We start from the raw sequence: 27658 nt of genomic DNA on the forward strand, positions 1-27658 counted from the left end.
ATATATATACTAGGCTTAGCATGTAACCTATGGTTTTGTAAACTGCTAAACCCACTTAGTATTTGGGCCTTAAACATGATAGTGGCCCAATGTATTTTACCCAAAAAACAAAAAAACTTCTTCTCCCTCAATCGTTGACGCTTCTTCAAAAGAGACTCATACTTCTCCTCTTCTCAATCTTCTTCACTTTCACTTCTGGTTCCTTAATCAGATTTAGGAATTAATCAGCGTTTGATTCCAACAGAGAAGGCTAGCTTAGATCATGCGCATTGAGTTTATCATCATAAATTTGATTTTTTTAATGTATAAAAATTTGAGAACTCTTTATTAATAGAGTGTGTTCATCGCTGAAGTTTCTCATCAATATAATATTTTATTGTAACTTAATATTTTAATTTTTTTTTCAATAAATATTTATTTTGTTATCTTATATTGCAATTTATCTTTAATTATATGTGCATTTTGAATATTTTATTGCATTTTGTGTAAATGAGATAGTTAAGTCTCTTTTTCTTTAACATTACTAAATGCAGTTTAATTTAAATGTGCCTGCAAATTAGGAAGCCTAATTTTGTTTTCTTAAAAATCGATTATATTTTTAGTGTTACCTGAAGCCAAATAGGCTTTGTAATAGAAATCAGCATAGTGGTTATCTGCAATACAGCCATACTTTGATAAACTGTGTATTACAACAATACAGACATTGTTCTTAATTAAACTATAAAAAGAATTTTGATGAGGCTTAAATTTATTGGACATGTGATTTGTGCTTTATTTATAAAGGATTTACTTATAAGTTTCATTTGTTTATTTTTAATTGAATATAAAATTAATTCAAAATTATAAGCTTTATTTACAATGACTTTGGATTTTAATTTGATTTTAACTGTGACTAATATATAATATGTAATCACAAAAAACATAAGCAAAATTAAAATGAAAATATAAAATACTAATGGTGGCAGAGTATGATCTTGTAATCTTATGAAACAATGATGTGGAAGAAAGAAAAAATGATGTGGCATGTGAAAAATAAAAAAGTTGGTGTTTTAATAGACATCAAACCAATGTAGTTGGTCTAATATTACCCAATGAAATAACATTTGACCTAAATAGTTGTTCCTCTTTACACTATACATTCTGTAAACATATATGATGTGGTTCAAAGTTGACCTAATAGACATAGCTTACTAGATTATGTTCAAACAACGAATGTGTTTCAAACCACAAAAAAAAAAAAAGAACAACAACGCATGTGTTAATCAACAAATTGAATATAAATATAATTCTTTGTTTTACAAATGTATAACCAAAAACATTGATAAATGCAGTCTATATGCTGCATAAAAATTACATGATACTCAAAGAGAGGGATCGATCGAAACTTTTACTTAGAAGCAAAATGGAGATAGAGAAACACAAAGAGCAGTACGACCAGAATCACCAAGATAAGTGGAGAAGACGGAGGAGCCACAGGCCCAATCATCAACGGAACGAACAGTAAGATGAGTGCAACGACAACAACCGCCAGAACCGAACCCATCCCGAATCCAAACTCATTCGCCATTTTCTTCTTCTTTTTTTCAGTTTTTTCGATAAGACAAGCCAATTCTGTGTTTGCCACTTACTGGAGAAGCTATATAAACAGACTCGGACATCAAATCTACGGTTGTGTCGTTTCCCTAAGAATTAGAGACAACGTTTCGTATCAAAAATGCATGAATGAAAAACACAACACAAAAACCTTTCACGTTAATAACGAACACTAACCTCTCCAATACGGTGCGTTTCGTTATGTTTTGTGGTATTGCCACCTCCAACGCAGCGTTTCGCATCGCATCGACGTGTAGTATTCTAACTTTATTTAAAACGCGACGTTTATGAATAAAATTTTGAAATCTCAACCACTAACCATCAAAACGCAGCGTATTATGCATTTATTTATTGCTATCACGTCTTCGTGGGTTAAACGCAGCGTTTAGTGAGTCCATCGACATAAAAAAATATCAAAATTTTTATTAATTTTGGTAATCCCGCTCAAAAATTTTGAAATTGAAACTCTACAATTTTTGTCGGCTTGTGGTAGCTAGTAATCCTCCATTTATCGTCGTTATGTGCTTTTTCTTTATTTTTCTTCAGAATCAAAAGAATTTTTTTTTCCTTCTCTTTCTCCAAAATATTTGATTTCAAAAACCTTTACCCTAAGATTTTTTTGCCGATGTCAGCTTCATTAAATCGCCGCCGGCTGAAAGCTATAAACACCGGCGCCGGAGATAATCCATCTTCCGGTAAAAAACCATCGAGGTCTGTAACTCCACTTCCGATCTCTATCAAAAATCCTAGTCCCGCACTTCAGAAATCACTGTCCAGCAAAAGAAATCCGAGTCCGAATCCGAATCCGAAGCTTAGTCATCACCGGTCATTTGGATCGAATCAGAAGCCAGTGCTTTGTCCTGTTCCGCGGATCGATAAGTCCGCCGTGAGAGGTGAGGGTCGGGTTACGCGATCCACGTCTTCTGGTTTGCGAGGTAGGAGCTCTAGCCCATCTGATTTGATTAGGGGTTTCTCTGATTTGGGAAAGAGAAATGAATCTAGGGTTATTGGGGGAAAGGGTGAATCGGATCTGGAGGATAAGAAATCTGGGTTCAAACAGGGTGAGAGTGAGGATAAGGTTGGTGTTGTAATCTGTGAGTCAACTAGGGTTTATGAGAAAACAGATGAAGTGACTAGTGTTCCAGTGAAATCAAGCAAATTTGAAGACTCTAGCTTGGCCAGAAACTCGATTTCTGATGCTAAGGCACATGCTTTGCTTGGTTCTGGAGAAAAATCTACTGTTAAAGTTGAAAAGATTGTGAAAGGTACTGCTACTGTAGGTTTAAGAAGGAAGTCCTTTGATAATGTTGGTAAGGGAATGGAGATGTCAAAGGATATCGGAGGGAATGAAGGAACTAGCAGCAATAATAGCTCTAGTAAATACCCGAGTAAGCTGCATGAGAAGCTTGCTTTTCTTGAAGGAAAGGTTAAGAAAATTGCATCAAATATCAAGAAGACTAAGGATATGCTGGATTTGAACAACCCGAATTCTTCTAAGGTTATAATCTCTGATATACATCATAAGATCACAGGGATTGAAAAGTCTATGAGCCGTGTTATTGATGGTCCAGAGAAGAACAAAACTACTCAGCTGACGAAACCGAAAGCCTCGGTTAGAGGATTAAATAACGATCAGCTGGAAGACAGACTCTTTCCTCACCAGAGGTTGCTTAGGAACAGAACTCATTCCAAAACATCTTCACATGTTTCAACAGGCCATGATTCTGTTGATCCCAACAAGGCAGTAAATGTTGAAGAAAAACCCTCAGCTCCTGTTGAGGAGAATGCGATAGCTCTAGAGTTCTTGGCCTCACTTGACAAGGAAAATGTCACATCTTTGAGTGACCAAAATGCACCAGAAAATCTGGAAGTGCAGGAAATGGATAGAGAGGAACCGTCAAAGGAAAATGATGCTTCAAAAGGCGGCAATCTGACTTCCAACTTAACTGAAATTCTCAGAGCAAAGGAAGCCCTTGAGGAAATTGATGATGAACAAAATAGGGAGGAGATGGAACTGGAAGAGATAGATGATGGAGGCAAGCATCAACTCAATAACATTGCGTCCAAAACTTCTACAGGAGGATGGTTTGTATCAGAGGGCGAGGCAGTTATACTTGCTCATGATGATGGCTCATGTTCCTATTACGATGTCGCTAACTCTGAGGTACTACGCGTTTATGTTTTCAACAAATTATCTTCATTTATGGAACACCTGTCCTGCTTGAAAAGTTTGTAGTACCACCATTGATTTTAATATCTTGAACTATGCTGCTGTGGAACATTGATTTTAATATCTCATATTCACCACAACATACACATTTCTTCTGTTTTTAGAAGATGTTTAGGATAGCTTTTTCTTGATTTAGGTTGATATGTGTTTTTCATCTTATAACTTAAGAACAGCTTTATTTTCGGATATATATTGTATGCAGAGTTTATGGTTAATGATTGTAATTCTCTACAAATCTGAGTGGTTTTCTATGAAGTGACTGGAGTTTGTACACTGTATATGCATTGTTATCTTTGACTTTCACATTAAAGACTTGAATTTTTTTTTTCAGGTGAAAGCTGTGTACAGTCCTCCAGATGGTATCTCACCAAACACTTGGAGAGATTGCTGGGTAGTTCGTGCACCGGGTGCAGATGGCTGCTCAGGAAGATATGTCATAGCCGCTTCTGCTGGGAATACGTTAGAGTCTGGCTTTTGTTCATGGGATTTCTACACGAAAGACATTAAAGCATTTCACATCGAGGATGGATCTTCAAGAGTTTCAAGAACAGCTCTTGCTCCCCTACCCAATAACAGATCACATGGTAGGAACACTCCGGCTTGTGCAGTTGTACCAGAAACTCAACAATGGTGGTACAGACCATGTGGTCCTCTTATAGCCTCAACTGCTAGTTTCCAAAGCGTAGTTAAGGTTTTTGACATACGAGATGGGGTGCAAATCATGAGATGGGGGCTGCAGAAACCTGTGTCAGGTTTAGATTATTCGAGTCCTTTACAATGGAGGAATCGGGGAAAACTTGTTATAGCAGAAACTGCAGCAATTTCTGTTTGGGATGTCAATTCCCTTCACCCTGAAGCACAGCACACCATTTCCTATTCAGGGAAAAAAATCTCAGCTTTTCATATCAACAACACAGATGCTGAAGTTGGAGGTGGTGTTCGTCAAAGGTAAAAATAATTATTTTACCATTTTAGATTTTTCCTATCTCCTTGCTTTGGCCTCATAAATTGATTATAATGTGGATACTTTAGTTTCTCATTCATTTACTTATTTGGATGTCTTCACCTCAAATGCAGAGTAAGTTCATTGGATGCTGAAGGCAACGATGGAGTTTTCTGCACTAGTGATTCAATCAACATCTTGGATTTTCGCAACCCATCTGGCATTGGTGCTAAAATCCCCAAAGTTGGCGTTGATGCTCAATGTGTATCATCTCGAGGAGATTCAGTATTTCTAGGATGTACCAATCAGAAATCAACTGTTAAGAAACACATGGCTTCTTCATCTCAAGTTCAGCAATTCTCCATAAGGAAACAGCGTCTCGTGAGCACATACAGTCTGCCAGACTCTAACTCTCACCCGCAACACTCTGCAATAACTCAAGTATGGGGAAATTCAAATTTTGTCATGGCTACTTCTGGTATGGGACTTTTCGTATTTGATACTGCAAAAGAGGAGACATTGCAACAACCTTTAACAAGTGACTATGGAAGCCTTCAAATCGGACCAAACGATATGTATTGCCCTTCATTCGATTACTCAGGTTGTCGTGTGCTCCTCATCTCGAGAGACCGCCCGGCTTTATGGAGATACCTCTTATAGGTAAAAGCAATAAACTTTTGAATAAAGTGTTGAATACAACTTGTGTCAGATGTTAATAGTTGAATTTTGTTTTTCAGGTAATTTTTCAGATGAGTAAATCAAAGCTAAGATGGTGTTCCCACGATCAGTTGATCCTTCAAAACTGAGCCTATTTAGGCAAGTGTTAGGACAGCTGGTGCTGCTTTTCTTGTGTTGTGTTTATACTTTTGCTCTCTGTTACTAACTATGATGGTTTCTGAATTTTCCTTTCATGTGTTTTGGTTTATTTGACTTCAGTCTGTACATACATCTGGTGTTTTTATCAATTTCAGAGGTTTCTCACCTAATTTCTCTATATAAAAAATAGCTAAATCATCCCGATTTACGATATCAGTTTTTCAACTTGTGAACTCGTGTATAACAAAATGAACCATGATGAGATCTTTTACCTGTATATGTTTAGGCACTGCAACTTCTTCAGACCATACACATATTAGTATTAAAAGACTTTACATTCTATGCCTACTGTCGTCTAGTCATCACCAAACGAATATATTCCTAATTTATTTCTCTCTCCGCTCATTATTTATTAGTCTTCTTCAATCTTCTATTGAATCTTGTGGGGGTCATGTCGGATCTTGCGAAAGTCGCATGGCGGAAGTATCTGATTCAGCTTCAAGCTCACCCTTTACGAACCAAGGTTTTATTATTTTTTATAATAACACTCAATTTATGTAAAATCTTCGAATGATCATGTTGTGTAATGGAACTTTCAGGCGATCACTGCTGGGGTTTTGGCTGGGTGCAGTGATGCCATAGCTCAGAAGATCTCTGGAGTTAAACGGATTCAGTTCCGGAGATTGCTTCTCCTTATGGTTCGTTTTTGCTTTTTTCTTATATATATGTTTGCTGTGTCTGAAAAGTGTGATTTTTGTTTTGTTTTGTGGTGATGATCTCTTATATATGCTGTAGTTGTATGGGTTAGCTTATGGAGGACCATTTGGTCACTTCTTTCACAAATTGATGGATGCCATTTTCAAAGGGAAGAAGGGTAATTCAACTGTCGCCAAAAAGGTTTTGCCTTTCGAACCAAAACAGGCTCATCTTCTTGAATGCTTTTTCAAATACTCCTTAGTTATAGAAGAAGTCAAATACTTGTTCTCTCAATTATGTTTGAATGGGATTTTCTGATATTTGAATGTGCTTAGATTAGATTGGAATTTGAAGTTACACTTATACTAGTTCGAGATATCTTAGGAGCATCTTTCTTGCTGTTTCTGATGATCAATATATTTGAAAAGATCTCTTATATAGTTTCTGAATCTTGAGGAACCAATATTATGAACTAATCAAAACTGTGTTGATGCAGGTTTTGTTGGAACAACTTACATCCTCTCCTTGGAACAATTTTCTTTTCATGTCTTACTATGGTTTAGTAGTTGAAGGTAATTAAGGATCATTTGAAATTGATCTTTTTTTGGTTTTCTTTTTTAGTGATTTATAATTTAGAGTTAAGATACTATATATGTCCTGCGATGTGTTCCAGGGAGGCCATGGAAGCTAGTCAAGCAAAAAGTTGGGAAAGATTTCCCTACAATCCAGTTAACAGCATGGAAGGTATAAGAGTACACATATAAACACACTTTATGTTAGAAGGCTTTTGACAAACGTTCAATTTGGATGGTTCTGAATTCTGAAACTTTGTTGTATGTGGAACAGTTCTGGCCAGTTGTGGGATGGGTTAATTATCAGTATGTGCCTTTGCAATTTCGTGTCTTGTTCAGCAGCTTTGTCGCCTCTTGCTGGTAAAAGCTTTTTACCTTTCTTTCGCATTTCGATATTCAAAAGGTTTTTGGTAACATCTTCTTCTTCTCTTGATACGTTTCAGGAGCATTTTTCTGAACCTTAAAGCCCGATCTCCGGCGATCAAGAACGCCTAGAGAACTCTATACGGAAGAATCAAGAATGAATCTCAATTTTTCTTTAAATGTACAAAAACTCCAAGAATTGAATCTCAAGTTAAGACTTAGAGATGCGGTGATTGTTGAATTGATTAAGGTCACTGTCTGTGTTGTTTGGGTCCATTATACCAATAATAATTCAAATTCAATGCAATTTTTTAAAATTTCACTCTTAACTCTCATCCTCAAATAGCACTCAAAACTACACACATACGTGGTGCATGGGATGCGATAGCGTATAATAAAGACCTGGCATGTATTAACTGTATACCGTGAGTTCATGTATACAATAGTTTGTTTCATAATATGTATGAAAAAAATGTTTTAAATGAATAAACTTACTACAAATTAATCATTTTCTCTAAATTTATTACTTTGTACTTGATTATTAACAACTAAACTTCCACCGATATAATTAAAGAACTAGTAGGTAGGAGTCGGACTATCGAAAACAAACTACCGATGGATCAAGTTGCTTTAACCTTACAGTCTTCACTTACTCATATTTTGAAGTAGTTACATAAATGCTTACCACACTTTAGTAGATTTGAGAAAACACACTAACCGGTTTTATTCAATTCTCTTTTAACATTTTTTTGTTTTTTAATCTACGAAGAAGTAGCTACGTATTAGCTTTGCGTTGTAGGAGTGGGCCGTTAAGTTTCTTATTTTATCAATTTAAACGCTCAGATTGTGCTTAAACGTCTACATAGATTAAACCACCAAACTAACAAGTAACAACTATCAATAGAACATTAAAAGACGAACTTTATAACAAAAATGGTTTTGAGAAATTTATTCTTCTGTACCAAAATGGAAACTTAAAGTGCGTATGGAGTTGCAGTCGATGGATGGAGACATGGTACGAGTAAAGATGTTATGGGAACATATGAAAACGTAAAATTATTTACGAATTGAAGTGAAACAATCAGTCAGTTAGTAGTTGAAACAATATTTTATTTAGATATCTTTGTTTGAGAAAGTGGTCGTGTAGTTGGTTTTGCTACTCGCTATATAAACGGAGCTGGTCTCTCTTGGCTTATGCAAATACAAGCATAATAAAAGGAATCACAAGAGATGGGGCGTCTCGTGAATGGAGCTTGTCTGTTGGCTTTGTTATGGTTCAATGTTTTTGTGGTGAATTATGTGGATGCGAGAGAAGGTGTGACCTTCAACAAAGATGAAGAGGAGAAGACCTTCGTAGGAGGCGGAAAGGGCTTTGGAGGTGGTTTTGGTGGTTGGCACGGTGCGGGATTTGGCAAAGGAGGTGGAATCGCTGGCGGGATAGGCAAAGGTGGTGGCCTTTTTGGCCACGGAATAGGCAAAGTCGGTGGTTTTGGAGGTGGCATTGGTAAAGTTGGCGGCATCGGGAAAGGCGTTGGTATTGGTAAAGGATGGGGATTTGGCGGTGGCTGGATTGGACACCGCCACTGAGCTCACTTTACCAATGAGAAGAAAATTGTAGTTGCAGTGCATGGATGTCTCTGACGTTAAACAAGATGGTTAAACCGACTTCTTAATGAAATAAATTTGCTTTCACGTATTTGTAACTTAGTATTTCCAGACCATGATAAGCTTTGAACTTTTTGTGTTTCCACTAGTTTCTATAATTGCGATAATTTGGTATCTAATATCCACCACTACGGATCAAACTCCACAATATCAAAAGATATATCAACAATGTGGCTGCCTTTGTATTTCCAACGTATGTGCCTACTGCCTTTCTACGTTTGTTTCATTCCCGTTAACCTAAGTAGCCCACATACTGATAAACAACTTGACTCTTCATTCTTCGAGCAATTTACCTCAACTCCAAGTAGGAACAGACCTCAGATTCAACCCCGATGAGTCGTTGCTCCACCTAAGAACTCAAGTATCACACCTCGGTAAGTCCTGTACAAACACATGATGCAAAATGATTATGCCCCTTTTCTCAAAGCCACACTCTCACTATTTTCTACACCTTCATCTCGATGCTACCACTAACTAACTGAACCAACTACCTCTACTTTCTACTCAAAACCATACGTTTAGCAATTTGACTCTCACCTCCATCGACTTCTGCTCACCATATCTGCTTATGTTATTCCCTGCTTATGTTATATCCATCAGGGCCAAAACCAAAATAACACAATCAATAACAACAAATCCGGCAAGAATACTAGGACGACAAACATAATATGAAAACAGCAAAGCCTGTAGTTATAATTAAACTCTGCCAGAACTCAAAAGTACACTCAACCGAAAAATAACTTAATAATAGAAGTGACTTATTGTAATAGATAGCACGTGCTTATAAAGAGATTCAAGCAGTCCAACCCGTTATGAAGTTGAGGAGAGCCTTTGATTTGATCTAAGGATCCAAAAACCAGGGTAGTGATAATCCCCTAGTTGCTACTAGCCTTGTCGACCCTGACCATCATTGTACCCACCACCATAACCTTGTGACGGGTCAGATCGCCAAGATCCATCACCATAACCGCCTCCCATGTAGCCACCACTACCAGGGTTGTTTGAAGCGCCACCACTAGGACGCCCACCAACTGCACCATATGAAGCTTGATTTCCATAACCAGAATCATTTCCACTGTACCCTCCATATCCGTAGCCTTGGTTACTAAAGCCAGATGGTGACTGCGCAGGAGGAGCAGCACCAGGAACTCCATATCCACTATGAGCAGCACTACTCCCATAACCACTAGGAGCTGGATTGTCCCATGAGTTTCTCTGGGCAACTCCAGTACTACTTCCATAATCAGCACCTGGGATGCTGGTCGCTCCATATGCAGCAGCAGCACCTGCACCATAACCTCCAGCAGAACCAGTGTAACCTCCAAAGCCACCATACCCGGTACCATTACTACCATTTCCATACCCAGCACCATAACCAGAAGACCCATAAGATGGTAAACCATTTCCAACATTTTGGTGCTGCATAAACCTATTGGAATCCATACGTCCATCATAACTGCTTTCATTGCCACCGTAACCCTGGTAACCGCCAGAGCCACCACCACCCATTGATCGTGCAGCACCTCCAGGATTGGCATCTTTAGGAAGAGCACGCTTTACTTCAACTTGCTTACCGCTCAAATCATGGAAAGTCTTGTGCAACACACGGTCTACAGCATCTTCAGAGTCGAAGGAAATAAATCCAAACCCACGAGGTCGGTTAGTAGCCTGGTCATACATGATGGCAACATCAGTCACAGGGCCATAGACTTCAAAGTACTGGCGAAACTCTTCATCTGTCAAAGTAGGTGGCAAGCCTCCAACAAAGATCTTCTTGGTTTTATTGTAAGCATCACCTCCAGAACTTCTAGATGGATTAAGGTTCCCAGATCTTCCAGAGACTTGTTGCTCCTCTCTTGACATGGCTTTCTTCACATCAACCTAAACACCAACCAAATTCAATTAACAAACCTCCAAGAATCATACTTGACCCAAATCAAGAACATAGCACAACCTATAGACCAAACCAAACTTTCTTTTCTAATACTCTACTCAATCACTTCACAGAGAGTATGATGCAAAGCACAAAACAACTATCAATTTCCCTAAAATGCCTAAATCAACGCAGCTAAGCGCAAAAGTGCAAAACTTTGAAACAAGGAAACCAAGACAATTAGAGAAACGGAGCTATAAGAGAAGAATCAATTAACCTCTCTAGTATCAATGTTGTGTTTGTCTTGAAGAACCCTATCGAGAAGAGAAGGATCCGAGAAGATAACAAAACCAAAACCCCTAGGTCGGCCAGTAAGCTTATCTCTCATCACAATGGCCTGCGAAACCTCTCCATAGTTGCTGAAATGTTCTTTGAGCTTGTCTTCATCAGTTTCCCATGAGATACCACCGACAAAAAGCTTTCCTTGATCCGAATCCATGACTAACTTAATACCACTCTCTTACTTCTGACCCACGAATCACAAATCACACCCTCAATCTACAAAAACCCACAGCAGAAACCTCCAGAAATCACAAAAAGGCTGTAGCTTTATGAGCAAAGAGAGAGAGAGAGAGAGAGAGAGAGAGAGAGAGAGCAATGGCTGTGGCCGATTTGAGAAGAAGACAGCAAACGAATATTTCTATTGGTTTGGTATTGATATTCGTGAAGGGACGAATCTGTCAGCCGATAAATAAATGAACGGTCCAGATCTTTTACAATCTACGAACGGTTCAGATCTGTTTCCAGTTTTCTTTTAATCACGGGGCTTAGTCAGGCCCAGTGGAAGTATATACCTAATGGGCCATAAAATTCGTTCGTGTGTTTGTCCTATTTCACACGTGCCCACTACTACATCTTTAAAAGAACGACAAAAAAATCTTTCGTGCTGTGATGAAATCATCTCTCTGTGGCCAGAGATATGCACTTTGTTGTCTAAAAATTCACAAAGTCACACCTTACTTATTACAGCTTTATTTTAGTACTTGTAATAATTAACCTCCTATAAGTTTATTTAATCTCTTAACCAACCTCGTATTTATATTTTAAATATATATATATATATATATATATATATATATTAGTCTACCTATAACGACAATACTTGCACGTTCTCTACAAAAACCTTAAATTTACAGTTTTGAAAAAAAAAACTATAGAAGAAGAGACTTTGAATTGTCGATTCGTCATTGTCAGCTTTCACTGAAAATTAAAAGAAAAAAAACTTTGGAATAGTAATAATGAGTAATGATTACGTTAGCATCAATTAATTAAAATTCCATAATTACATTTTCAAAGGTTAATTCCATGAAATGTTAAGATGTTAAATGTAAAAAGCGGCAAAAATGTGGGGCTAATTTATAAAAGTTTTTGTTTATAATTTTGAAAAATCAAAAAAAAAAAAAAAACAGTTCAACAAACGAAAAAGCCGTTTTTTTTTTTTGTGTATTTGCTTGCTTCTTTATTTTATTGTTCTGTGTGCTTTCTTCGTCTCTTCGATCTCTCTCTCTCACTACTGGCGCTTCTCTGGAACAGCTCGATCTTTTGATTTAGGGTTCTTTTATTTTTAAGTTACATTTCTTCTTCTGTCTGAATCCTTTTTTTTTTTTTTTTATTTGCTTTGACTTTGACGAATCGTGAGAAAGAAGATGGAAGAAGAATGAGAAGAAGAAGAAGAAGGTAGTGATTTTGTTTTTGTTTTTTCCGATGGAGCAGCTTGTTAACTTCATCATTCGACCTCCAAGGTAACAGAAGCTCTTTTAGCTTTCTTTGGTTTTTGATTTTTATCTTTCTATTTCAGCTTCTTCTTTTTTTTTTACTAGGTTGTAGAATTGGGTTTTCACAGCAAGTTTAGAGTTTGAGATTTGAATTTTGAAGTTTTGTTCTTGGTCTCAAGTTGATTTTGGATTCTTTTTTTTTTTACATCAACTTGATTTAGGGTTGCATTTTTCAAGAAAAGCCCTGTTCCTCTTTTCAAATCCATTATAAGATTTTTGATTTTGGTTAATACATTTTTGTTCCATATTCATTTGAATGTAACTTGTGTGTGTGATGCAGAGCTGAATACAATCCGGAACATGATCTCTTGGAACAAGAGTTCATGCTTAAAGGGAGATGGTACCAGAGGAAAGATTTAGAGGTAAACCTTTTCCTATTGCATTTTTGTAGAGTTTATAAAAAAGGCTAACAATCCATGGACGTGTAAAGGATTTTTGCTAATTGCTAAATGAAGTTTCAACCTTCTTCTCACTTTGAATATCTGTCAAAATAACTCAGAACCTGTGTATGATGAATATTAAAATAATTGTTGTGAACTCCTGAGTAGAATAAATATGAGGGAAACATGTTTGTTATATTCATGTCAATGTAATTTCATATTGTTCATTATTGATCGGAGAAGTTTCCTTATTTTACAGCCACTGGTTTGGAGTAGCTCTTGTCATGTTAGCTCTGGCTTTTTTTTTTTCCTGCTTTTAGAGGTTTAGTTATCTTATCTTCGCCTAAGGTGATAGAGGATATTGTATCTTGACAGGTTAAAAACAGCAGGGGAGATGTCCTTAAGTGTAGTCATTACATGCCAGTTGAGCGTCCTGAAGATAGGCCTCTCCCTTGTGTAATATACTGCCATGGAAACAGGTAAATGTGAAATCTAACTAAAATTTGTGTGACTCTGAGCTTTGTTGGTGGAAAGAAGCTGAATTACTCATCCTTTATTAAATGCATTAGCTGTTAGGACTTAGGATACTATGATTTGAAATGAAACAACTGATATGGTTGCAAACACTCGAATAGGAGTTTCCAATTTTCATAAGTGGTCCTATTGCTTTCTCACTGTCCTACCCATTTCCTGTTGTTCAGTGATCACCAACTTACCTCACCTACTCCTTGGTTGTTAATGTTTCTTGTAGCGTACTACTATTCATTAATAGCCCTATGTTTATTCAGTGGTTGTAGAGCTGATGCCAGTGAAGCTGTAATCGTATTACTTCCTTCAAACATCACAATCTTCACGCTTGACTTTTCGGGATCTGGTCTCTCTGGCGGGGAGTATGTCACATTGGGTTGGAACGAAGTATGTCCTCCTTTGATCTTTTCTTAAAATATATCACTTCTCTTCCGCAAAGATTAAGGCCTAAACTTATTGCTGTTTGGAGTAAACAAGCTGTCCATAGTCGATATTGCTTCTTGATTGATTTTATGTTAGGTTATATCTCTCGTGGTTTCTCTAAATTTTATACCATTGAAACCAATAGACCATATGCTACTTCATTTGGTCTATAGAGCTACCTCATTGTTGTCTTTCTGAAGAAAGATTTCCATATGATCCAGAGGCTTTGATGCTCTATTTCATGGTAGATTCACTTAGGTAGGTTTTCATATATTTAGTTTCCAAACCTCACGTAGTCACTGGGTTCATTAGTGGAAAGATCATGTTGAATTGTGGTGTCCTTGATTAGCTTGTCGATAATTTATCCCGGGCATTAGTCATTATCCTGAATGATAAGAGCGGTTCCTTCTATTATCATTATTAAACGTACCTTGGGTGCTTGCAGAAAGAGGATCTGAAAGCTGTGGTTGAGTATTTGCGCACAGATGGAAATGTCTCCCTGATTGGCTTATGGGGTCGTTCAATGGGTGCTGTCACAAGGTTCTTTTTAAGTCTTTCATTTGTTAAATCACTTGCTAAGAGCATTTTCATTTCCAGTTTTACATGAAACTGTACGGAACTATTTACAGTAGAAGTTAAGCAATTGAGGATTTACGTATCTTGAGAACCCCTTTTGTATTTTCTAGTGGAGAGAAGAATAGTTGCTGAGAACCAAATGAAATACCCTTAGGGCTGGTTTGTTGTCTTATTAGCTTAGAAAGCATGACTCTTTCCTGTGTCTAAATGATCTATATAACATGTTAAACGTCAACCACTGCAACTTAAAATTTGATTGTTACAATCATTCTCCCTGTCTGCTGGATTATGAAATCATTGTGTTATATTACACTTGTCTTCCAGCTTAATGTATGGAGCCGAGGATCCATCTATTGCAGCTATGGTTCTAGACAGCCCGTTCTCTGATTTGGTTGACTTGATGATGGAGCTTGTAGATACATATAAGTTCCGGTTACCAAAGTTTACTGTAAGTGCAAGTAAATTTGTAGTGTCTGTTTCTTGTGGGATTTGTTCTGCCCACGACAAGGTTTCCACAGTGCTTTATATAATACGGCTTTAATCTCTTTCAATATCTTATTCAGATAAAATTTGCAATACAATATATGCGTAGAGCTATTCAGAAGAAAGCCAAGTTTGACATAACGGATCTCAACACCATAAAGGTCTTTTCCTCTTAGTTTTTACTTTTTGTCCAGTTGAATACTTGGATGATTAAGTAATCTGTTCACTAGCATGCATCATCATCATTTGTTTGGTAGTCAGTTGCGTATTTTCTCACATTGTTTGGCATAAAGTATGTTTCTTAAAGTGTGTAATTGTATCAAACTCAATTGTTAGTAGAGATTTTGTTACTAGCTCTGTGTTCTTATGTTATGTGATGTTTTGTTTCTCGTTTTTTTTCAATTTTTATCGTTCACGCTGCAGGTCGCAAAATCATGTTTTGTTCCTGTTTTATTTGGACATGCCATCGACGATGACTTTATTCACCCTCATCACTCAGAGCGTATATATCAAGCATATATAGTAAGTTTTCCATGCTAGGGAGGCTTTCTTCATGTTATACTGTTCTTCCTCTAGCGTCTCAGAAGTTCTTGATTAACCCTTGACCATGCAGCCTTTTAAACATCTGAATTTTGATTATGCTAGGGAGACAAAAATATAATCAAGTTCGAGGGAGACCACAATTCACCACGGCCACAGTTCTACTTTGATTCAATAAACATATTTTTTCATAACGTTCTTCGACCTCCAGAGGTGGTTGTGCCATCATTTTTTGACCCGGTGGATGATTACTTTGCCAAGGTAACAAATCTCATTTTTATTTTAGGTGTTCATGGCTCTTTAGCAAGAAATATCAATGATGTTAACTGTTTTATGTTCAGGGCAGTTGGAGCACCATGCAAGAACTTAGTTCTCCACAATCCTCAGCACAAAAAAGTAAGTCATCCTGGTAAATCTCAATATTTGGTTTTATGGAATCCTTATGCAACATCTTATCTAATTGCTTTCAGGTTTAGCTGCAGGCAGCACCTCAGATGCTATAAATGAAGTCCGCTTGAAAAGACCTATGAGTCGCACAGAGGTTGGTAATTTTTGTGACTACATTCTGAAAAGTTTTAATACTAGTGGCCAAAACAGTTTTCCTACTACATTTGTGAAGTATATACATTTCCCTTATGCTGAATCCCCAGAAACATGTTGGTTTTTTGTTACTTCTCTCAGGTTCCTTCCAGCGACCCATCTAATCAATCATCATCAGAAACCAAGGTATGAGATCAGTTTCTCTATCTCTTTTGTATTTACTGTTCTTGTGGGTGTGTGGGTATGGTCATTGGTACATATATGATGTTTTTTTTTTCAAAAATAGTAGAGACACCATTAGCATTGTGACCAACTTCTGTACATGTAAAATACCGTCTGTGGACTAGAAACAGAAATGAAGAGATGTTTAGACTGTAGAATATTCCTGATGTTGCATGATATTAATTTATTTCAGGAGAAAGAGAATCATGAAGTCTCCAGTAGTTCATCTTCTGATATGATCAGCTTTGATTTGTCGAATGGGGATCCATATCCTCATCTTGCGGTAGCTTTAGATGATGATCAATATGTGGAGTTTCACGTAGATGAGCTAGCAGATTTTCCATCTAATGCAGAGGAAGAAGAGAGGGTGAGAATAAATTTAAAAAGAAGTGTATTTTTCACTATGAGCCCTCTTTATGACTATGCTATATATTTGTTTATTTACATATCTTAATGGCCTCAGATGCTGATGGAAGCAATGATGAAATCGCTGAAGGATGTGGAGGTTGAAACTAATCAGAACAAAGAACCTTACAGGACCAATACAGAGAACACTGAAGAAAAAGAAGGTAATGCTACTGCGTCTACTACAAAACCTGAATTAGCACATTTTGAGATAGATACTACTTCCGGTCCAGCACCTAGTAACCATGATGCGCCATCATCTTCTGAAGCCAATGCTCCATGTAGAACATCGGATTCTCTGCCAGGACCTGTAAATGGTTTCGTCCCTGGTGCTTCGCCCAAAATCAGTCAGAACACAAACGACGCCATTGATTTGTCATCACGTACAAAGGCAACAGTGACTGTGGTTGGACGTAGTAGTACATCAGGAAACGTTTTAGATGGGTTGTTACGCCGATGGGATCTTAATTTCTTCAAAAGTAGATAATTCCATTAAGTTGTGTGTTTTGGTTTGTGCAAAATAGAATGGAAAGCTAAAATGTTTAAAGGTTTGTCATAACAAAATATCTTCTGGTTATGGTTTATATGATTTTATTTATATGCTGCGTCTAAGCAAAAATCTCTGTGAAGAGATGAAATCATCTCTTGTTGGCTTTGACCAAAAGGTCTTTAAGACAAAGTCGATGACCTTAAATTTGTTGACTGTGATTTCTTAGACTAACTCAACAACATAATTGCTTCTTCAATGAGTTCATTGATCGTTGAGCCATGGCGTGCCAACCCAACCGTGCCAGAGAATATATCAAAGTTCTCAAGCTCAGTCGTGGTCTCAAAGACAGTCTCTAATTCATTCTTCATACCAAGGTTTTGGAAAGTCTTGACCGTCTCAGTATTAGCTTTCATCAACGCAATGGAAACTCTATTGCAAACCTCCTTGATTCTTGGAGCCTTTGGAACTGGCTGTTCATATTTCTTGAGAATATTGACTAATGCTTCTGCTAGTGTTGTATCTGCGGTGTAACTCTCCATCGTAACGTACGGTGAACTTCGATAATGATTGAATCGCGCCCAAGAGCACTTTTCTTAAAGAGTATTTTGACCCTTATCAAAAGCCTTGGGTTACACAAAATCTCTCGCAGGATACGACAATCAAAGTTTCTCTCTTGTTCTAGGCTAAGATCCAAGAGAAACAAATAGAGTTTCAGTGTTTTGTTTTGTGTTTTCACCAAAGAGTTTCTGTCTTTGATGTTGTGAATCTCTTCTCCTCCTCTTTGTTTTCCGTACTCTGTTTTTGTGCGGAGGAACAAAGTTTTATAGGTTTCATAAAGTTGTGTTCGTACGTTTGCAACCGTACGTTTGTAATATAACCATAACCCGAACAGTTGCTTTGGTTCATAAAGCAACCGTTTGTTTTACACTTAAATTTCCAACATTCCTCCCCCATTTAAGTGTAATCTTTGATTCACATCTTTAACAACACACATAAACCAAACTCATGCATAAATGTAAATATCGTAACGATTGAATTTACATCTTAGTAATATTACACATTCCAAATACCCGAGAATTAGGATGTCCAATGGATTGAATCCTTTCAACTCATTTGGGTACATGAAGATAATACACACACGAATTATAATACTTGACACTACTCTAAGTGTTTATACTTGACACTATTATAAGCCATGTGTCCCTATCCATTCATGAGCATATAGGAAGCTAAGTCCAAGCTTCTTGATGCGGCTCCACTTCATACTCATATAGGTAGATCTTTTAATCTTGCACCTGCAAATGCAATTTTTCAAAAGATCTATTAAGAAGAGAACTTCAACCTAATCCTTTCTTGTAGGTTCAAGCACTTACTTTGGGATGATACAACAAGTGCTTCAATCTTTAACTGTAAGCTTTCCACATTGAATTCAGCCTCTAACGTTGTATTAGAGGGGAATTGGGTATCCCACAATTAAAAATTTCAAATGGACTTTAAACCCATCCCTCTAGCCGACTTGATCACCAAGTCCCTAGCTAATCCTTTAGTCAAGTGATCAGCTAGATTTTGCTCAGACCGAACAAACTGTATGGTAATAGCCCCATGAGTGATCAGCTCACATATCATGCTATGTCTAACACCCAGGTGTCGTGACTTACCATTATACACTTGGCTATAAACTCTAGCCAAAGTGGCTTTACTATCACAATGTATACAAATTGGTGATACCGGTCTCGGCCACAATGGAATCTCATAGACTAAGTTTCTTAGCCAATCTGCCTCTTTGCTAGCAGCCGCTAACGCTATGAACTCTGATTCCATAGTCGAACTTGTAATACAAGTTTGTTTCCTAGAAGCCCAAGAAATGGCCCCTCCTCCAAGCAAGAACACCCAACCACTTGTAGAAGAGTTACTTTCTACGCTGGAGTTCCAACTTGCATCGGAATATCCTTCTAAGACCGAAGGGAATCTGACATAAGACAAACCATAATTTATGGTTCCTTTCAAGTACTTAAGCATTCGTATTATAGCTTGCCAATGGTGAGTACTAGGGTTACTAGTATATCTACTCAACTTTCCTACCGCATAAGTTATATCCGGTCTAGTACTTGTCATGGCATACATTAAACATCCAATAAGTTGTGAGTACTCGAGTTGTGAAATTTCTTTTCCCGTATTAGGCACAAGCTTCACACTCGCATCCATGGGAGTGTTCGCAGGAGAACATTTCTCATAATTGAATCTCTTAAGTACCTTTTCAATGTAATGAGACTGAGATAAACATAGGCCTTTGTTCTCACGCTTGATTCGAATTCCAAGAATCACATCCGCCTCCCCCATGTCTTTTATGGCAAAATTTGATGACAAGAACTCTTTTGCAAGTTCTACTTGTCTTAAGTCAGTACCAAAGATCAACATGTCATCAACATATAAGCAAATGATTACTCCATTACCGGAATCATCAAATTTGCTACATAAGCACTTGTCAGCTTGATTCAACTTGAATCCATTTGATAAGATAGCCTCATCAAATCTTTGATGCCACTGTTTAGGTGCTTGCTTCAGCCCATACAATGACTTTATTAACTTACACACCTTTTGCTCATTCCTGGGCATAACAAACCCTTCAGGTTGCTTCATATAGACTTCTTCTTCCAAAACACCGTTCAAGAACGCTGTTTTAACATCCATTTGGTGGATCACAAGATCATTAATAGCAGCCAAAGCAATTAATAATCTTATAGAAGATATTCTAGCAACAGGAGCATAGGTATCAAAATAATTGATACCTTCCTTTTGTCTAAAGCCTTGGATAACCAATCTAGCTTTGAACTTGTCAATTGTTCCATCGACTTTCATCTTCTTTTTAAAGATCCACATGTAGCCTAAAGGCTTGCAACCAGGTGGTAGATCGGTTAGGATCCATGTATTATTCTCTACGATGGAGTCTATCTCATCGTTTACCGCTTCTTTCCAAAACGCAACGTCTATAGACTGCATAGCCTCATAAAACGTTCTAGGGTCCTCATCAACATGATAACAATATAAATATTGATATTCAACATCATCTCTTGATCCTTCAACTAAATAAAGCTGAAAATCAGGACCAAAAGATTTTTCAATTCTTCCTCGCTTGCTCTTGCGGAGCATAGGTGACGCATTAGAAGGAATGAGTGTGTCATCTCCTTCCTTTGTTCCAGTTGAACTAGGAACAAGATCCTTTGGTCTAGGTATTGATGAGAAACGTGTCTCATCAAATATTGCATCTCTTAACTCAATCACAGTGTTAACCGATATAGAATCATTAGGTTCTATGACATAGAACCGATAAGCCTTGGAATGCTCAGCATATCCAATAAATATGCAATCAATACCTCTTTCTCCCAAAGTTTTAATCTTTGGTTGGGGTAGTCTAACAACCGCCCTACAACCCCAAACTCGAAGGTAATTTAAGTTTGGTTTCTTTTTGTACCAAAGCTCATATGGGGTAATCTTGTTCCTTTTGTTAGGAACCCTATTTAATAAATAGCAAGCTGTTAACATGGCTTCACCCCAAAATCCGTCACTTAATCCTGAGTAAGATAACATGGAATTAACCATTTCTTTTAGGACTCTATTTTTCCTCTCAGATACACCATTTTGTTGTGGTGTATATGGAGCTGTAGTCTCATGTATAATTCCCACAGACTGAAAATATAAACAGGATCATAATACACTCCACCTCTATCGGTGCATGAATTCTTAATCAAGTCACTATGTTGTAATTCAACCTCAATTTTATAAACCTTGAATTTATCTAGGGCTTCATCTTTAGCATGTAATAGATAAACATAACAAAAGCGAGTATGATCATCTATGAAAGTGATGAAATACTTTTTGTTCCCTAAAGATGGTGTAGCATGCAAATCACATAGATCACTATGTACAAGTTCTAGCACCTTAGAATTCCTTTCAATACTTTTAAAAGGTTTTCTAACTATCTTAGTCAACATACAAGTACTGCACTTCTCTAAATTCATGTCAAAATTAGGGATCAATCCTTCTTTAGACATATCAATCATTCTTTTATAGTGCACATGACCTAATCTTAAATGCCATAGAGAAGAATGATTTTTGCTAGAACATGCCATGTAAATAGAACTCACAACTTTATTAATATTAAGCATAAACATGCCATTACAAAAATATCCAAATCCAACAAAGAATCCAGCTTTAGATAAAACATACTTATCTGATTCATACACTTGTTTCTAACCACACTTATTTAAAACACTACCATAGACTAAGTTCTTCTTAATTCCAGGTACATGAAGTACATTATTGAGATCAATAGATTTCCCAGAACTAAACTCCAACACCATAATTCCATGGCCTAGGATAGGAGCGGTTGACTCGTTTCCCATATGAAGTACAGAGCCATCTTGAACTAGTTCATATGTCTTGAAACAGCCATGATCATTGCAAACATGTGTAGTTGCACCCGAGTCAATCCACCATGTCACTCCATCATCCTACATATAAAATGCCTCAAAAATGTTTGATACATAATACACATGTGAATGTGAATCATTGATAAGATTCTGACCTTGATGAGTGATTTGGCCTTGGTCTTTAAACCCTTTCCCTGAACAGTTTTGTCCCATTCTGTTCTTATCCTTTGCAGCTCGACAATCACGTCTAAAGTGACCCGGCTTGTTACAAAACCAACAAACGCTCTTAAGCTTTTTGTTAGGTCCACCGGAAGTGTTGTCATTAAAGGGACGCTTCTTCCCTTTATTCTTGATCTTAGAACTCCCACCTTCCTCCATCATATTGATTGAAGAAGGTTCAGCCTCTTTGGGTTTTACACCCTCTTGCACCCTTAGAGATTCCTCTATGCGCAAATGGCTACCAAGTTGTACAAGAGACAACTCTTCCTTCTTGTGTTTTAACATGCGCCTAAAATCCTTCCATGAAGGTGGCAACTTGTCGATGATACTCGACACTGAGATGGATTCATCCATCTTCATGTCATTTTGAGCGAATTGCTCCATCACAGGCCTTGAATCAGACATCTTGTAATTATTAAAAATTACTAACAAAGAACTTCTTACTAGAAGCATCCTCAGCCATGTACTTTGATTCCAACGCATCCCAGAGTTCCTTTGCGGATTCGACATTTTGATAGACATCAAAGAGAGGATCAGACATACCGTTAAGAATGTGGCCACGACATATGTAGTCATCGTTCTCCCACTTAAGCTGCTTCCTTGTCTCCTCCACAGATTCCTTCTCCGCATCCTCCGTCACGGTAGGCATTGGCATGCTTAGAACATACACCACATTGAGTGTGGTGAGAAGGAAATGCATCTTCTTTTGCCATCTTCAAAAGTCCACTCCTTCAAACTTGTCCAACTTCCCAAACTTTGAAGTTATCTCACGCACCGATGCACTCATCATAGTTCACCAGAAAATAATCTTTAAGAATGTTGTATTTACGGTGTAACTCTCGATCGTAACGTACGGTGAACTTGGATAATGATTGAATCGCGCACAAGAGCACTTTCCTTAAAGAGTATTTTGACCCTTATCAAAAGCCTTGGGTTACACAAAATCTCTCGCAGGATACGACAATCAAAGTTTCTCTCTTGTTCTAGGCTAAGATCCAAGAGAAACAAATAGAGTTTCAGTATTTTGTTTTGTGTTTTTACCAAAGAGTTTCTGTCTTTGATGTTGTGAATCTCTTCTCCTCCTCTCTGTTTTCCGTACTCTGTTTTTGTGCGGAGGAACAGAGTTTTATAGGTGTCATAAAGTTGTGTTCGTACGTTTGCAACCGCACGTTTGTAATATAACCATAACCCGAACAGTTGCTTTGGTTCATAAAGCAACCATTTGTTTTACACTTAAATTTCCAACAGCTAGTTCTTCCTCGCCCACTCTCGCTTTCTCGAACATCCATCTCAATTCTTCAAGACTCATCAACTTGAGAATATGCGGTGCTAATCCCACCATAACTTCTTGATATTTTCTTTCTTCAGTCAGTATTGCCTTAAGAACCTGCATTGACAAGATAGCATGATGATTCATGAATCTAATTAATTTCTTTTGGATCAAGAACATGAGGACTTACAGTTGCTCCTATAGATCTAATAACTTCCTTCAGATGTTCATTAAACTGATCAGGACCTGTATATGCGAAGAGATACCGTAAGATTCTCCCTACATTCAACCGAATCAACGGGTTGTTCAACGCCTCAACGAGTTCCGAAAGAACATTTGATCTCAAGATACGTTGGCAATTGCTTTTACTTCTTTGAGCAAGCATAGCTATATATTCACCAGCAGAGACTCTCACACCAATTTTATCCTCTGGAATCTCATTGTTCAACCCCTCCTGTCCTCCCAATCTTCTCGGTTGCACCTTCGTCAAACGCAAGAAAAGTCAAAATGTCTGCACCAAGCTTCTGCAAATCAGGTTGACTCTTGCCATGGTGTAATTCTGTTTCCCTAATGTTACTTACTGTGAAGACAATCGCAGATATCTCTCTCCTCAAGTTTTCCCCTGTTGCACCAGTAGTCGTGGTCACCAGGTTCTTTAACAGCTTCAAAGACTGTTTCACAACCAAGATCTGAATAGGTTTACCATCAGAATCCTCTAACAGCCTCTTGTCAGCGTAAGTGAATTCAATGATCTTTGAAAGTAAACCTTTTGTATTCCCAATCTTCCCACAATTGTCATGATCTCCATATAGAAGAGAGATATAACGTAGGGACTAATGTGTAATTAGTTATTACTAAACACTATATATATCGTAACACATTCACATGTATAATACAAGCTTTCCTTATATGGTATGACAACAGTAAAATCCTAGACTTACAATTTTTTTTTTCACAGCTTCTCTTTCTCCTTCTCTAGCTCTTCCGATCTCTCTTTGCCATGGCTGCTTCTCCATCCGATGTTATCAATCATGCCTCTATATCACAGCTTCATAATATCAATATGTATAATGTTACCAATCTCACCACTTCCAATTACTTGATGTGGAACCGTCAATTTTATGCCTTGGTTGCCGGTTATTGTCTTGCGGGGTACCTTGATGGAACCATGGTTGCTCTGGACGCCACTGTGCGTCAAGGTGTGACTTCTATTCCTAATCTAGAGTATAATCTTTGGTAAAGGCAAGATCAATTCATTGTTGCTAGCCTTCTTGGTGCGATCTCGATCGAGATACAACCCATGCTCTCCAAAGCTTCCACGTCGGTAGAGATCTGGAGCCTTCATTCCTCTAAATATGCTAAACCAACGAGGGGACACATCAAACAACTTCGGGAACAGATCAAGCAATGGCGAAAAGGTTCCTGCATTGTTGATGAATATGTGGCTTGGTTGTTCGTTTCGATCAACTTGTTATGCTTGGCAAGCCTTATGAACATGAAGAACAAATCGAGTATCTGCTCGGTGGTCTTCCGGAGGATTACAAGCCTCTCATTGACCAGATAGAAGGTCGTGATACTCCTTCCTCCATGCCCGCCATTCATGAAAAGCTCATCAATTATGAGCTGAAGCTTCAAGCGCAAGTTTCCGCGTCATTTGTGGTTCATGTCACGGCAAAATGCTGCGTTACAAGTCCTCGGACAATACCAACTCATCTCGCCACCAGAATCGCTCTGCTCCACGCGGTTTGCACCACCAATTCTCTCGTGGCTCCAAAGGCAAAGGTTATCAGGGTCGTTGCCAATTGTGTGGTGTGTTTGGACTTAGCGCGAGGCGGTGCTCTCAGCTCCCTTCTGGCGGTTCATATCAACCCTCCGGTGGTAACTATCAACCCACGTCTTCTTCAACATCATGGCAGCCTCGTGCAAACATGGCCAATGTGCCACCTTATAATCCAGCGAATTGGATCATGGACTCGGGTGCCACGCATCACTTAACGTCTAATCTCGCCAACTTGAGATGGTTGATCCTGTTAAATATTGAGATGGCTATCCTGATTAGTCATTTAGAAAATTTTAATATAGATAATTCTTAAAAGTTTAATAAATGTTAATCATTGAGATGATTATTGGCTGTTTTAAATCCTGTGTGGACAGTCGTAAAAGCTTATAGCTTCTTCCTTCGTTTAGTATAGATATCAAAATCTATACACGTCATAGGCATAGCTATCAAAATCTATCCTTAACGTTGTTCTAGTTTTTTCGATTCATTGACGTTTTGTCTCATTGTTCTGTTCAAAATTCAAATCGTGCAAAATAATACTTAGTTTTACATTTTTTTTGAATAACACTAAATCCAAAAGATGTAAAAATGATTGTCAATTTGTATTGAATTTGGTCTCAAACTAGTAACGTGCGCAGTTATTTCCCTAGCATTAATTCGGGAGATAAAGGTTGAAATAAACCCTTTTTATATGACAATTATATAAACTTAATGGGCTTTTCAGCCTTCATAGATGTGTTTTTTTTCTTCTTGTTATTGAACTTCAATTCGATTGTTTTCTTTGTTTATTTATGATTCTGGTTATTTTCATTCTTATATGCTTGTTCTTATTTTTTTCATTATTAAGATCTACCGGATATGATTCTTGTTATTGTTACACTTTCCATCAAACTAGGTTTTACCCTGTAGTACACCACATATCTATTATTTTGTTGATATGATACTGTAATAGTTTATTGATGATTGTAATCGATTGTGAATTGCATATATATATATATATATATACTGTTAACGGTTGTAGATAGGTTTTGTATAAACTCTTGATTGACAAGTTGAGAATATACATTTTATGATTTGGTTAGTTATGATTTAAGAATGAATGATATGTCATATTCTTATTTTGATTCTCAATTGATATTATTGGATTAAGTGTATATTTAAAGCTAAAAAGAACTTAGCAAATATGTAATCGTTTATTAAACGCAAATTAGATATTTCCTAAGATATATTGATCTTGAATTACTTGTTATATTATAGGGATGTGATTACAGAATTTGACAATTTTGTGTTATCAATTCTTTTTGTCAAATTCAGCCCTAAAAATTTGGCATGTAAATTAGATCTTTCGTAAGATACAATGAACATTAATTGGCATTAATTGGATGTAAATAAGTACGCTATGGATTAAAAACCGCCCCAAAATATTCGGTAATCTTAAAGAGGATCCGGATAATTGAATCGGTTATAATTTTAGTTAAAAATCTGACCCGAGTTGGCAAAAGGCCAAAAAGTGATGGCACCCTATTGTACTTTAAAAATGTATTCCGAGCTCTATATGTGGATATACTTGTTTGGTTATAAATATCCTAAGAAAAAATTTAAAATATATATCCGTTTATAAAAATTCAAATCACATCATATGCTGAAAATAATCTAAAATTTTATTAACTTTATGTATTAAATAGTAAATAAAATAATTAAATATAAGATTAAATAAAAGTGCAAGGAGAATTATAGTTTAATCTAACATATTGATTCAAATTAGGTAGATAGTTTTTAAAAAATTAATATTATCAAATAAGAAAATGATTGTGTTTGGTTGTAAGGATTGTAGAGAATTTAGTTGAGACTTGTTTGGATACAAAGATAAGAGAGGATGACATAAAAATGTACTTCAAAAATGTTAAGGTAGATACTATCATATGCTTATCTTATGATCCTTTTTAACTTTTATATTATCTGGCTTAGATCTTTCTGAAAACATGGTGTATGGTGTTATTTTCATAGTTGTTTTTTTCATAGATCTGAAAAGTAATTTCAAAATGTTTGTATTAAACAATTTTGATTTTTTTTTTGTTCTTCCTACAAAACTACAAAAGTTTTTATAAAACCCAATTTAATTTTAACTTATTGGGCTATGGCCCATGAGAGATGGAAGAGTGTAAGGCCCAATTTCTCGTATATACAGTATAGGGATTAAAAAATCTTAATTTCCGAAATGCCGGATTGGTGAAGAGAAATCACAAGAAGTTCCATTATGTTTTTTTCTGCTTTTCTGAAGGTATGTATGGAAACATTTGAGAGATCTCCTTGTTTCTTCTTTACATGTATGTTTCCTTATCATTTACATGTATGTATCAGTATGTGGCTCGGCCAACTTGCAATGGCCATAGGAGGATTGGTGGATTCAGTGAGAAATCACACGAATCAACCTTCATTAAGGTAATTAGATCTCTCTCCTTTATTTTTTACCTGTTAATAGGTTTGATTGATTACAGATTTTGGTACTATATCTCTCGTAGTAGCGTTAAGATCAGACGAATCTAGAGATTTCTTTATGTGACTAATGATGCTTATGTCCTTTATATTGTTTCCGCATCGTGGCATGGGATCTTTCATAAGTCGTCGTGAATCTAGCCTGGGATCTTTCTTAAGTCGTCGTGAATCTAGCCTGGGATCTCTCATAAGTCGCCGTGAATCTAGCCTAGGATCTCTCATAAGTCACCGTGAATCTACCCTGGGATCTCTCTTAAGTCTAAAGTCGTCGTGAATCTAGCCTGAGATCT

The 27658-nt window shown here is 37.1% G+C and overlaps 6 protein-coding genes across 13 annotated transcripts; 4 read left to right on the top strand and 2 right to left on the bottom strand.

Annotated features, from left to right (window-relative positions):
- Positions 1–1254: 1254 nt before the first annotated feature.
- On the bottom strand, positions 1255–1629 carry LOC104719017 (uncharacterized). The gene has a single exon (XM_010436848.3). The coding sequence runs from the start codon at positions 1565–1567 to the stop codon at positions 1388–1390; it is 180 nt and encodes a 59-aa protein (XP_010435150.1). The 5' UTR covers positions 1568–1629; the 3' UTR covers positions 1255–1387.
- Positions 1630–1973: 344 nt separating this feature from the next.
- On the top strand, positions 1974–5857 carry LOC104719018 (KIN14B-interacting protein At4g14310-like). Its single transcript, XM_010436849.3, has 4 exons — positions 1974–3757; positions 4155–4771; positions 4901–5426; positions 5504–5857. Exons 1-3 carry the CDS (start codon positions 2219–2221, stop codon positions 5424–5426), a joined length of 2682 nt encoding a protein of 893 aa, XP_010435151.1. The 5' UTR covers positions 1974–2218; the 3' UTR covers positions 5504–5857.
- Positions 5858–5896: 39 nt separating this feature from the next.
- On the top strand, positions 5897–7520 carry LOC104719019 (peroxisomal membrane protein PMP22-like). 2 transcript variants are annotated; one of them, XM_010436851.2, is made up of 7 exons: positions 5897–6105; positions 6182–6280; positions 6378–6479; positions 6775–6850; positions 6952–7022; positions 7125–7210; positions 7294–7520. In XM_010436851.2, the coding sequence occupies exons 1-7, from the start codon at positions 6034–6036 to the stop codon at positions 7343–7345; spliced, it is 558 nt and encodes a 185-aa protein (XP_010435153.1). In that variant the 5' UTR covers positions 5897–6033; the 3' UTR covers positions 7346–7520. The 2 variants fall into 2 exon arrangements, with proteins under 2 accessions (XP_010435153.1, XP_087326296.1); XM_087470170.1 differs by lacking the exon at positions 6378–6479 and having other exon boundaries at positions 5933–6105.
- An 806-nt stretch (positions 7521–8326) lies between these two features.
- On the top strand, positions 8327–9003 carry LOC104719020 (uncharacterized). Its single transcript, XM_010436853.2, has one exon. The coding sequence runs from the start codon at positions 8444–8446 to the stop codon at positions 8798–8800; it is 357 nt and encodes a 118-aa protein (XP_010435155.1). The 5' UTR covers positions 8327–8443; the 3' UTR covers positions 8801–9003.
- On the bottom strand, positions 8887–11467 carry LOC104719021 (heterogeneous nuclear ribonucleoprotein 1). Of its 4 annotated transcripts, none has more exons than XR_756490.3 (4): positions 11029–11467; positions 9686–10759; positions 9416–9456; positions 8887–9259 (listed from the first exon to the last, which is right to left on the bottom strand). XR_756490.3 is itself a non-coding variant. In XM_010436854.3 (2 exons), exons 1-2 carry the CDS (start codon positions 11248–11250, stop codon positions 9764–9766), a joined length of 1218 nt encoding a protein of 405 aa, XP_010435156.2. In that variant the 5' UTR covers positions 11251–11433; the 3' UTR covers positions 9548–9763. The 4 variants fall into 4 exon arrangements, 1 of the variants encoding a protein (XP_010435156.2); XR_015569008.1 differs by having other exon boundaries at positions 9395–9456; positions 11029–11439; XR_756491.3 differs by lacking the exon at positions 9416–9456 and having other exon boundaries at positions 11029–11443.
- A 497-nt stretch (positions 11468–11964) lies between these two features.
- LOC104719022 (uncharacterized) lies at positions 11965–17281 on the top strand. Of its 4 annotated transcripts, none has more exons than XR_015568950.1 (14): positions 11965–12553; positions 12867–12948; positions 13342–13445; positions 13755–13881; positions 14363–14457; positions 14818–14941; positions 15057–15137; positions 15400–15498; positions 15622–15777; positions 15863–15912; positions 15987–16057; positions 16198–16242; positions 16472–16645; positions 16742–17281. XR_015568950.1 is itself a non-coding variant. In XM_010436855.3 (14 exons), exons 1-14 carry the CDS (start codon positions 12516–12518, stop codon positions 17168–17170), a joined length of 1680 nt encoding a protein of 559 aa, XP_010435157.2. In that variant the 5' UTR covers positions 11965–12515; the 3' UTR covers positions 17171–17281. The 4 variants fall into 4 exon arrangements, 2 of the variants coding, with proteins under 2 accessions (XP_010435157.2, XP_010435158.2); XR_015568951.1 differs by having other exon boundaries at positions 15993–16057; XM_010436855.3 differs by having other exon boundaries at positions 15858–15912.
- The last annotated feature ends 10377 nt before the right edge of the window (positions 17282–27658 follow it).

The sequence above is a fragment of the Camelina sativa genome, chromosome 10 (genome assembly GCF_030686135.1).
Source record: "Camelina sativa cultivar CO46 ecotype springtype chromosome 10, ASM3068613v1".
NCBI classification, from domain to species: Eukaryota; Viridiplantae; Streptophyta; class Magnoliopsida; order Brassicales; family Brassicaceae; genus Camelina; species Camelina sativa.